At 36.9% G+C, this 13,142-nt stretch overlaps 1 protein-coding gene across 11 annotated transcripts in view; it reads right to left on the bottom strand.

The window, feature by feature from the left end:
* Positions 1–13,142, bottom strand: part of CASK (calcium/calmodulin dependent serine protein kinase) — a 222,822-nt gene that overhangs the window by 119,289 nt on the left and 90,391 nt on the right. For all 11 annotated transcript variants that reach the window (XM_066979985.1, XM_066979998.1, XM_066980011.1 and 8 more), the window contains exons 3-5: positions 12,059–12,164; positions 3,351–3,428; positions 1,107–1,179 (exon numbers count right to left, since the gene is read on the bottom strand). In XM_066979985.1, the coding sequence (XP_066836086.1) occupies positions 1,107–1,179; positions 3,351–3,428; positions 12,059–12,164 (257 nt within the window). The remainder of the gene's footprint in view (positions 1–1,106; positions 1,180–3,350; positions 3,429–12,058; positions 12,165–13,142) is intronic.

The following is a 13,142-nucleotide window of genomic DNA, read 5'->3' as shown; positions in this document are numbered from 1 at the left end:
ATATTCTACCAGCAATTAGGAGGACATCTTTGGAATTTGCTGTAAGAAATGACTTTTAGAATACCAAACTTAAAAAAATAAAATAAAATAAAATCCTATTAAATATAATAATTTCCCTGGTTGTAGAGGGTAAGGAAAAAGAAACTGGTGAAAGGTCTGCAATGTCCGTGCATGCAAGACCAAATGTGTGTTTAAAAAAAAAAGTTCAGTGTCCACACACTCTTCCCTCACAGATCACCCTGTGTTTGAAACACAGCATACCCTCTCCCAATCTGCTTTTTTCACTAGAACACAGGATTCACTTTGCAAACCACACCATCAGAGCTCATTACAATTTTCATTAATTCCTATAGCATTTGACACAGTTTAGATAAAAACAAACTCTTAGAGAAGACAACTTGGAACAGTTATCTAAGACAATGAAATTAAAAAAGAATATGTATTCAAATTGAAGACGGACAGAAACATTTGGGTTAAAACTCCCAATTACTTACACTACAGTGCTCTGAGATAAGCTAGTTCCACAAATAAACACTGAAATATTTCAAAATTCACCAACTCAAAACCAGAATGTGTATACATTGTTTTTAAAGACCGTATTCCTCCTCCCAAACTTGTTCATAGTAGAAAAGTTTTCATAGTAATAAATGTTCAAGACTGTTTGCAAAAAGTTGATAGTGCTACAATATTGTTGCATTTAAGGATGCACGTCTTGAGTTTTAGCCTAAGTGAATACTATCACTGTGCTGTCAAAATGATGTCACTAATCTACTAATTCCAGTTTAATTTATGCAATTAATTTATACACACCTTTTCCTAACAAGAAAATAAATGCAAGCAGATTTTATATGAATATTCAAGAACTAGAAATCAAACTGACTTTTAAAGCAATTTGCAATCAAATGTATATCTAATAGGTGAAAAAAGACTTCCTTAATGTTCTGCATTGATGGAATTAGAGACATTTTAACCTCATGACACAGTGAAAGTAAACACATGCTCAGCAAATAGCTTCCTTTTGTACAGCACCCCCTTCTAAACTACAAAAACGATCAAAATTTAATAGCTTGCATTAATGCAGTGAGGGAAAAAAACCCACACCTTACCTTCACATCCCTGTGAATTATATTATTATCATGACAGTAACGTAGAGCTTCCAATATCTGTCTCATGTAATGACTGTAAAAACAAAGACATCATACATGACAAACCTGCAGGAAAAATTATTATACAGGTATAACAAACTAAGTTTAAAGAGTCTAACCATATAAAAATAATCAACCGACTTAACTGCATACAGAATTTAGTAGAAAGGAGTTCATGTTTAATGAATAATAAAATATACCGCTGGGGGATTTTTCTGATTGAAGCGAAGTGACAAATGAGGAAAGAAAAATCTGTGTTTTCTATTATATAAACGTTTCAAATGTTCAACAATTGTGTTTCATATAATGAAGGATTCAGGACCCTTCATTTTTTTTTATAACAAAACCTTGAAAGGAAAAAAGTGGTATTGGTGCCTGATTTGAAAGGGATGGAACCAAGATCTGAACTTCCTGATGCAGATTGAAGACTACCTTCTTTCTCCCCTGTGAGGAAGACTGAACATTGGAGAAGGTTGCCCAGAGATTGTCAAATTTCTATCCTTGAAGATATTCATAACCCAACCGGACATGACCCTAAGCTACCTACTCTAGTTGACCTTGATTTTAGCAGGGTGGCTGATGTAGATAATCTCCAGAGGTCCCTTCCAGCCTCAACAAGTCTGTGACCAGATCAGTTTTAGGATGTAAAAGATTTCAATAACACATTTTATATGCTCAGTGTAAAAACCGGAAACCTACCTCCTTTTTCACTCTGAAAAAGTTAAACATGATGTTTGACTTGATGTTAATTTGTTGTGTACATATTTCATAAAATCATGTTCATGTTCTTTTGCATGTAGTATGTTTCTAGGGTACTTATCAATTCTGAATCATTTTGGTGATATTTATCATGCTATATCTCATCAATGACCTTGAGGAAACGGAATACATCCTCACGAAGTTTTGAATGACACCAAACTCTAGGTGCAGTACACACACTGAGGGCAAAGCTGCCCTTAGAAGGACTAAGGCTAGAGGAAAGGGCCAACAGAAACCTTACAGAATTCAACTAGGGCACAATTTCAACATCTTGCACTTGGGACAGACTAACCACTTCAAAGGTACGTGCTGGATACAGGCTGCAAGTGTATTGGCTGAGTAGCAGCTCTGCCGGAAAGAGCTGATAAATGGTTGATAATAGGATTCATGCAAGTCAGTATTCTAGCAAGCCTTCTAGCACCCTATCAAGGCCCACAGCATCCTGAGCTGACTCAGCCAGGAGCATAACAAACTCTTCAAGCGAAGTTCTCGTTAGACTGAGCCCAAATAACTGTATACAAGTGAAATGCTGATAAACTTGAGTGAGTTCAGCAGACACCAAAATGCATGTGGGGTTGCACATACCCTCTGACAAGAGGTTGAGGGGAAGCAAATGTTTAGACTGGAGAAGGGGAAACTTAGGAGAGGACCTTGCAACAGTATTTCTGTACCTAAGAGGAGTTATGGAGATGATGGAGCCAAGTCCATAACTGAGCCACAGTGGGAATAAATTGAAACAAGGTAGGTTCCAGCTGGTTACAAGAACACATTTTTCCCTAGGAACATCATTACACACACAATGCATCAAGTTGCCCAGGGAGGCTGCAGAATCCCTATCCTTGGAGGCTTTCTAGAACCAACTGGATAAAGTCCTGAGCAACATGATTCAGATGTAACACTGACTCTGCCTTCAGCATGAAGTTTAAATAGGGACCTCTTCCAGCCTGACTCCTATGATGCTAAAAATCTATGACTAGAAAAGCAAACACAGAAAGTCGTGCTTTGAGCTTAATTTTCATGCCATTAGGGCATGGAGTATGCTGTCCTTGTACAATGTCATACACTTTGATCTTAGATCATCTGATAAGTGAGAAGCTCAAGTGACTTTATATATAAAGTGATATATAAAAAGGAAGAAGAAATGAGTCCAACTACTACAGCCAGTAAGTCACCTAATGCCATCATATGAGATCCAAAGGCGAAAAGACAGATAATTAAATATTGGATGCGAAATACTATTTTATTAAATAATCCCATCCAAATACACAATCAGTAAATGACAAAATGCTCAGAAATTCTTTTATTATGCTAATTATTGCAATAAACATTCAGATTTGGAAACAGAAATATTTACAGTATTTTTACTTTTAGCTACCAGACTATGCAACAATATAGTCCTTTCTCTTCCATTCATGCTATGGAAACAATTAAAATTAGAATACATACCTGGCTACAGCCTCGCTGTACACAAATCCAGCATCTGCTCTCTTCACAATTTCAAAACACAGATCTGCTCCATCCATACTGCAGGTAGAAAGAGGGAAAAATGCTTAAGACAGGTAACTACAATCAATTACATAAAACTGCTCCAAGAAGTCAATTTATTCCACATATGTATATCTCATATAAAATACCCTGGATAAATGTACAATGCATTATTGAATAAAATGGCATTTAATAGGTTATTTAACAGAATATGGCTTGCCACAGGTTAACCTTTTCACGTCCCTCTTGTCTCTCAAAATTTTATTAACAAAACCAAACACTTCTTCTATTGCTTAAACTGCTCATTGAACAAGGTGGGTGAGACAGCAGAAGGCCAATGCCCTGTGCAAAGCAGCTCTGCAAGTTAACAGTTAAAGCATGATATTATGTTAAGTACATTCCTAAAAGCATCACAAATGTAACTCTAAAAAACTGTAGATACACAAATTCTTACTGAAACTGTATTTTAAATGGTGACTTTCAAAAATACTCTGAAAGTGTAGTATAATCTTCCCAGTCAGCATTCTCATAAGGATAATTAAGAAGACCAGAAGATACTGTACACCTTACAGCCTCCCTGAAAGCACCTGAAAACTGTGACACCACATACACTGTATTACTAGCTCTGGTAACTGTCTGTATTCTTTCTGATAAACTAATTTCCCACAACGGGTAGGGATAACATGCAGATTCAGGTATACTACTTCCATAGTCCTGAGTCTAAAATTAGACTACCATTTCTCTAAAACCAAAGCAGCTTGATGTAGCATAAACTGTCCTCCTTTTCTTTTCCCTGTAAATAATGTAGAATAGATTTATATCTTAGAATGTTCAATGCTTGATGAAGAGAAGGAAAGAGTAAAGAGAGTTAACACACAATAAAATCATATGTAGTTTACATTTAACATGGCGCTTGCAGAAATGTCAAATGTAACATCTGTCAGTCTTCACACCTTTTATTTTTCCTCTCTACCAAAGACTCAAGGGAAAAAAAGAAAAAAGAAAGAAAGAAAGAAAAGGAATTCACAGGGCATCTAGAAAGCTGACATCACCAAGGCTCTTTCTGTAAGCTATCCAGAATGTCAGCATACAATAACTTTTGCTTTTTTATACACCTGCAGCAAGTGTGAAGCTTCTGTTTAAGGAGACACAAGCAATGTGCAAAAGCTTGAATTCCTGAATAGCTACAAAATATATCCCCATGCCAAATATACTATTGTGTAGATAGAGTAGTGGCAACTCTAAGAGAGACTGGTGACCAAATGAAATGCATGTTCATTTAAGTTGGAGGAAAAAAATTTCCTGGCCAGTTATTTCAGCACCTGATATAGAATCACAGAATCAGACTGTTTTGGCTTGGAAAGGTCCTTTAAAGACCATCTGGTTCCAACCCCCCTGCCATGGGCAGGGACACCTCCCACCAGACCAGGCTGCCCAAAGCCCCATCCAGCCTGGCCTTGAGCACCTCCAGGGATGGGGCATCCACAGCTTCTCTGGGCAGCCTGTGCCAGTGCCTCACCTCCCTCTGAGTAAAGAATTTCTTCCTAACCTCTAATCTAAACCTACCTTCTCTTAGTTTAAAGCCATTACTCCTTGTCCTATCCCTACACCCCCTGACAAGGAGGTCCCCCCTGCTTTCCTGTAGGCCCCCTTTAGGTATTGGCAGGCTGCTGTAAGGTTTCCCCAGAGCTTTCTCTTCTCCAGGCTGAACAACCCCAACTCCCTCAGCCTGTCTTCATAGGTGAGGAGCTCCAGCCCTCTGAGCATCTTCAGATACAGCAGACTCCACATATCGATTACCAATGACTGCACATTGCTGCACCAATATATCGTCTTTAGTTTTTTTTTCTAAGTGGTTTTTCCTGTCTTGCTCAATTTCATAAAGCTTATCTGTATACATAGCTAAATATTACTCAGACAACACACTGTTGTGCTATACATGGCACCTCACAGCAGCAACAAGGCGAGGTTCAATGAGGACAACATAAATCTGGATTTAGCTAGCTCACTGAAAATAAACAACCCATATCAGCTTCCTTTTTAACCCTTCCTCCCAACAATTCAACTAATTGGGAAATAAAACTGAAACCTGAGCAATAAAAAACATATGAAGTGTACAATTAACTACTAAAAATTAGTAGCTGTCATTCTAATAAAGCAGCAGCATCTAACTTCACCCCAACTTGCTATGAACTACAGATGATTAAAGATCCAGAGGCACACAAGGTTGTTAGCAGTATCAGTAGTTGCTGAGACACCGAGTCAACAGTGTCATTCCTTTATCCTGACTTTTCTTTTAAACAAGATGCTTATAAATCAGAATGGTCTTCTAACATGTATTTCTGCTTCCCACATATACATACCAGCATGCTTCATGTACTTTTTTTTAAACAGGAAGTGACAGTTTGAATTTTTTTCACAAATGTTTCAATTAATTTAAATTATAATTACAGTAAAAATGGCTAGAGGCCATCAGTGGTAATATTTCAAAAGTTTTATTCCATGAGATGAACTCAAAGCACAAACATGCTCCAGCTGTCTTCTCATCTTCTTCATATATATATATACATAGAGCTTGTATCACCCCAATGACATTGAATTTTATCTAAAAATCTTATTAAATTATCTAGATGACGCTGTAAAAACAGGAGTCAGCCTTGGTTATAAAACAAACAAACGAAAACAACCAGAAAATTCAGTGTATTAGTAGACTAAGAACTCAGCAATATCACAAACTCCCCCCCCCCCCCCCCCCCCCGCCCCCAGCATCACAGGATGGCTGAGGCTGGCAGGGACCCCTGGAGGCCACCTACCCCAAGCCCTGCCCAAGCAGGGCCACCCAGCGCAGGCTGCCCAGGGCCGTGCCCAGGCGGCTTTTGGAGATCCCCAAGGAGGAGCCCCCACAGCTCTCTGGGCAGCCTGTGCCAGGGCTCCTCACCGCACAGCACAGAAGGGCTGCCTGGGGCTCAGAGGGAGCCTCCTGGGCTCCACTTTGTGCCCACTGCCTCTGGTCCTGGTGCTGGGCACCGCTGAAAAGGATATGGCCCCAGACTCTATCAATTCAGAAACTGAAAGACATACGTGATGCAAGAGCATTAAAGTTTTGTGATACAGATGAAATGAAATTTCAAGGATGGATGCCTCAAGGCATTTTAAGGATTATCAGCATTAGGCATGTAAAAGCTGAAACAAAGTAAAATAAAAAAAAAAATGAGTTAAATTGAAGCCTATTAAACTAAACACACAAAGATATATATATATATAGCATATATATATAGCATATATATATATATATATGCTAAAGACAGAAGCTGAAGATGCAAAAAAGTTGGTAAAGCGACCAAGTTACAGCACACAATCTGAGAGAGAATCAGCCGGTACCAGTAGAGGGCACTCAGGAAGCTACAAAAACCGACTTGGTGAATTGGTACTTAAACTGACAGGGCCAGCTAAAGCAATTCTGAACAGTGAGTTAACAGACATCTTCCCAGAACAACACATCTGAATTGTTTTAGGTATCAGTATCAACTACATCCCTCAGTTTCCCATATCTCACTTTCAAGTTTTCCATAGTTTTAGCTGGAGAAGTGTGCCTAGGTCTCAGCCCTTTTGGATAAATGTTTCTTTCCATAGCTCTGGATCTGTGGTGCTATTCACCTTCTGTGCTTTCCTACTACTCTGCACAAACCTGATGAGGAGTTGCAATCTGCCCAGCAAGTTTACTCCAGACTGTATACTCCAGCTGAGTTCTGTCTTTTAGTACTGGAGTATTACAGCTTTGAATTGGCAGATGACCAATAAGATGTAGCCTACAACTTAACGTTATTTCATTAAGAAAGTCAAAGAAGTACTGCGTAAGGTAATTACATTATTACTTAGAAAAAAAAGAAAAAGAAAAAAGATGGTGTATTGCTCCTACTCAGTGTTTACTTAGTTTTGCACCATGCATGTTAAGGGTCTGTGCACAATGGCATTTTTTCCTTCCTGTCATCTTCACTTACTACAACTCAACTTCCAGAAATCAACTTTTAAAATACAGTAAAAAAAAGTATAGAAATTTATTTCTCATAAATTGCCCATGCATCCAGGGTTTAGCATGTTCCAGATAAAGAAGTGATATTCCTGAGTTACCTTCCCAGCAACTGTTTTGAAGGCTTTTCAGTATTTTATTTTTTTTTTCAACTCTGCAGGCAGCTAAGTGATGCATTTCAGTGCTCTTCATTAACTCATTCCAGTTAGACTGACAAATAACAAATAACTCACTGAGTAATACTCAATTCATATATCATAGTATGGATGATGAGCTTAGGAAGAGTAAGTAATTTTAAATAGGTATTCTTTGACACTAACGTTTTCATAGCAGTGGTCCAACCTGATTACTAAGGAGCAATAAAGAAAGAACATATGAATCCTTAAAAAAAACACACTGATTTTGGTGTTGGTAAATTAGACCTGAAGTCTAATTTAACCCAGACTCCAATCTAATGTGAAAATCTCCATGTCAGCCAGTATCAGGAGGCCATACAAAAATACTTTACAGCAACACTGTGTGAATTATTTCAGGTTTATGTAAATTCTTGAAAATAAAGTTATATGATTTAACATTTTACATTGGCTTCTATGAATTAATTTTGCTTAAAAGTGAGTCTTCTGAAGTTTTTATTAAAATACGGCAACTTAAAAATCAATAGACTGTGATAATTAAAGTTATAATAAATGCAGAAATTTCAATGCATCAATGTTTCGAAATGCACTGAATTTTCAGTTTCTCTGACAAATTTTGGTATTTATTAGAAAGAGCCAAAATTCCACCCAAGATAAAAATCCTCTGATTTTCAAGTCTTGCCTTGTCACCAGGGGAACCCTCAAAGATTATTCTTTCAGCATCAAAACTAATGAACTCTGGTTTTCTATTAACTCTTGTCCATCAAATGAACGAGAAAAAATATCAAGCAAGGTAAGATGAAAATCTGATATAGCTTTCCTCAACCGTAAGCTATCTAAATTCTCCTATCACTTTGACTGTAATCTGTCACTACTTCAAAGGCCATCAGATATGAAAAGAGAAACAGCATACTGAGACCAGGTAACTGCCTAAACGTTGTGTCCACAAGAAACCAGTCTACAATGTAAAGAATATATATAACAAATTGCTAATTGACAAAAAAACCCTCCAGTACAAACTCAATGAAAATGTGAGTTTTATGATGTCTTTATATCATAAAACTCACATTTGTCAATACGTCTTTAGGTCACAAAATTTGATGCTCAGAATATTTAATACTTGTCGGAATTTGGTTGCCTTAAGGTATTTAAAATTACAGTTGGTCACTTTGGGCTCCCTTTCAGTCCACAGGGAAAACCTGCACATACAGAGATGCCTCAGATTTAAATTTTAATTTTTAAACAACTAGAGTTAGGGCAGAAAGAAACTCTAGTTTAATAACTTAGATAAGTATACTGTAAGCTTTCAAAATGCATTTGAAAATATTTCAATTCATTGGATATTTTGAATGTCTGGCCTGAACTTTTAATCTAGAAGCACATGAAACTTTAGTTTCCTTTGGTAAACACAGAAACCTGTTTTGGTGTGAAAAATATAGAACTATTCTGATTTTGCTTTTAAAAGTTAACATTCAAGCACTGCTTTTTTATCCTAGATCATGTAGTATGAAAGTATGAAAAAGAAAAGAGGTATGGTAAAGCCATATAAAAGATGAAGGACTCCAGCTCAGACTGCATTTAAAAATAAAACTATAACTGGAATCCTAACATAATGAAGAAGTGAAATAATGAAAAAGAGTTTTCACTCCACAAGATAAGAAGCTGTGCTATTTCACAGTATTGTAACAAAGCAGAATAGACAGCATTCCTTTCTTCCTCTTCTTTTTGTCTTAACACTTCAACAAAATGGCATGACTATAATTTAACTATAATTTCAACTATAATTTAAATGCTAATTTGCATATACTTATCATAAACCCAAGTAACTGTAACCATTTTAAATTACTTTTACAAATTTGAGATTTTAAAATTCGGGCATTTTTCCATGTGTTAGTTAGATGAAAATGCATAGTTGTACATATTTAACTGTCTACACAGCCTAACTGGTAAAGCTAAACTAGATTGATGTCCCAAGAGCCAAATCTTTCTTAGAATACACTGCAAAAAGCAGGAACACTTATGAATAGTGGTGAGGGGATATTCTGCAAATGACCAGATATTAATTATCTGAAAGTACTGAGTATCACTCACATATCTGAGATCTTCAGTATGAAAGGTAAGTGCTCAGTCCACATACTTTGATTATACTGTGGATAAGCTACACGCAATGTACTCTTAAGTCCTGAACGTGGTTTTCAGACATTTCAAGTAGAATATTTGCTTTGTTTTAGAAATACTGAAGGTAGCTGACCTTTTGCAAAGTATTCTCATTGGTAAAGATCAATGGTCATTAGAAAAACATAATAAGCAATAAAATATAAAAGCCAAAGCAATTTATGTACCAAATACAAAACAGCATTCTATATAAAAACAGTGTTTACACCATGTGCACGAACTACAAAGCAAACGTTATGTGACAGGACAGCACTGTCTAGAATAGCATACTATTAGTACAAATATGAAAGAAAAGAAATTGCATATTTTTCCCCAATTCATAAATGAAAATTTTAGATAGCTTGAGTTTGGCATAATGTTTTGTTCTATGCATGGCACAAACTTAAATGATTGCTTTCACGTCTTTTGATGCTATAAAATGTTTAATGTACTTCAGCTGACTTCATACTTTTATTAGGTAAAGGAGTACCTGAATTTGTGTATAAATGATGCTAAAAACATGATTTTTTTTGGTGTTAAACTTCATTGCTACTGTTCATGTTCTACAGTGCTTCTGTGAACTATGACTTTTAAAAAAAGTGTTTAACAAAAGTTTTCAAAATTGGGCACAGACTGTATTTTTCTCCCCAAGCAATACAATCTCTTGCTGTTATCAGATACACAATGTGTTTGCTTATTTAACTTGTTCCTTTTTGTAACTACAGATTTGGCAAGATGTTCGGGGTCATTTTAGCAGCTTCTCCATGTAGCTCACAGCTTATGAAACAGCAGTGGACCTTACGTCACTTTTACGTGCAACTGATGGCACAAAGTTTTAGGTTCGGTTATTGCGTGTAGTTCACGTGCTGGTCCTGAATTTTCATTACTGAGTTTCTTATTATGGTCATAATTACACACTACCACTAACCCTGTCAAACTTGGACAATGCACTCTTACTTCACTGCAAGCATAGTCTTCTGTTAAATCACTTTATCAAGCATCCCCTCCAGCATAACACATTGTGTCCACAACTCTTCCATTCCCTCCTACATTTTGAGAACAGGTGTTCCTACTATCTCATTTTCTATCAATGTTTGTTACAAAAGATTGATGCCTAGTAGTGTACAAGGACATATGAGATGGTAAAGAATTATTATGCTTCAAATACTTTAGCCTTGTATTTCCTTCCTTCATGTGGCCTGAAGTCAGGTACAGTATTTGTGTAGTAATCCTCATTGTTCAGACTTATTTTTTGTGTATAGAAACATAAATGGTAATAGGCTTGTCATTAAAAAATAATTATCTTTTGTCTCATGTTTCTGAGCTCCTGGCAGGGTAAAAATAAATGCAAAATCTTTTTTTAATTTCAAAATCTTGTTCATTGTCTGCCTCCCCACGGTGTGCATTATTTTGTAATAGGATAATTATAGTCCCTTGGTCCATGTTTTGTTATTTAGAAAATAAAACAAAGTCAGTACTGAAACAAAAGTTACAGAAAGGAAAGCAAAAAACAATTACTTCACACAGTCATATAAGCTTCCCCAAAAAAAAAAAACAAAACAGAAGAATTCAAACAACTACTTTCAGCTTTATATCACTTTTTTGCTGTTACCACCTAACTTCCTCTCTACCTCAACAATGAAACTGATGTGTGAAAATCGTTTTTAATGTACATGTAAATATAACAATTTTGCCTCAAAGGAGGAATTTGGTGCTTTGTGGGCTGCCCCCTGACCTTTTTTGTTTCTCACTGTCCATGAAGAATAGCTCGACACTGCTGAAAAGTCACGTTTTGTTCATCTTTCCATATGCAAATGGTAAGTAGACTTTTGTTCAAGCCTCTAAAGCATCTTTCACCAAAATTCCCCTTTTCATATGAAGTGAACAGGTATACTGATTTACAAGAATACTTAAAAAAAAAAATTATAAATAAATAAAGCTTTTTGGAGTATCTACTAAAGGAAAAGCAGAGCTGAAGAAACAGTAGTCTGGAAAAAAATGAACAAAAGTTCACATCTGCAAAAGAACACCATCAACTAACCACCCAACGACGATGACTATCAGCAGAGATTTTAAACTCCTGTTTCTGTGTACCGTATTGGGCATGTGGCAGCCAACAATGAACAGCATATCTGACCGTAAAAGGCCACTAATAAACAAACTGAAACTAGCCCCTTGGTCAGTGTGACAGCTTTTTTTTGTTTGTGAGAACCTATACATGCCAGAAATAAATATTTTCACAGCACTCCAAGCTTCTGAACTACAAAACAAGCAGGTGGAAGCAGACATACTTTAAGGACTTTATTTAGCAAATGACAACTAAGAAAGCAAAATCAAAGAGAGAAACTTACAACTCGAAAACCATATAAAGCATTCCATCTGAGCTGTATGTCTCCAACAGTTCAACAATATGAGGATGCTTCAGCATGTGACAAATACTGGCTTCCCTCTTCAGATCTGCAGAAGACAAAAAATAGTATATTAACTGTATATTCAAGTTGTTGATAACTAAAATACAATGTTTGGAAAGATGTAAGCCTCTGAAACTTCTAATATATTCTTTAATCTTTATAAATAACACTTATGAGATAATATTTAATTATTCTCCTTCAGAACTTACGCATTAAATTAAGTTAAACAACTCATGTAGATCTCAAAATGTAGAGACACAAAACCTATTAGGCTCCCCTGATTTGACCAAATAATAAAAGATTTTCTAGGTCATAATCTGAAGAACTAACTGTAATACAGATTGAGAGAGAGAGAGAGAGAAAATCACAAATCATCTAGGTTGGAAAAGACCTTTAGGATCATCAATTCCAACTATCAATCTGTCCTACCAAGCCCCACCATTAAAACACGTCCCTTAGTGCCACGTCCACATGTCTCTTAAATACCTCCAGGGATGGGGACTCTACCACTTCCTTACATAGGCCATTCTAATGCATGGCCACCGTCTCTGTGAAGAAATTCTACCTAACGGTCAATCTAAACCTCCCTTAATGCACCTTGAGATCATTTCCTTGCATCCTATTCCTTATCAACTGAGAAAATAGACCAACAGGCTCCTCACTGCAATCTCCTTTCAGGTACTTGTAGAGAGTGATGAGGTCTCTCAGCCTCTTCTACTCCAGACTAAGTAACCCCAGCTCCCTCAGCCTCTCCTCATATGTCTTGTCTAGTCCCTTCACCAGCTTCCTTGCTCTTCTCTGCACATGCTCAAGAAACTAAGTATCTTTTTTGTAGTGAGGGGTCCAAAATTTAACACACTATTTGAGGCATGGTCTCATCTGTGCTGAATACAGAGGGTCAATCCCTTCCCTTGTCCTCCTGGCCATGCTATCTCTGATGTCGGCCAGGATGCCATTGGCCTTCTTGGCCACCTGGGCACACTGCTGGCTCATGTTCAGCTGGTTGTTGACCAGCACCCCCAGG

The sequence above is a fragment of the Anser cygnoides genome, chromosome 1, assembly GCF_040182565.1.
Source record: "Anser cygnoides isolate HZ-2024a breed goose chromosome 1, Taihu_goose_T2T_genome, whole genome shotgun sequence".
NCBI classification, from domain to species: domain Eukaryota; kingdom Metazoa; phylum Chordata; class Aves; order Anseriformes; family Anatidae; genus Anser; species Anser cygnoides.
The sequence above is the reverse complement of the archived record's forward strand: the minus strand, read 5'-3'. Positions and strand labels throughout refer to the sequence as shown.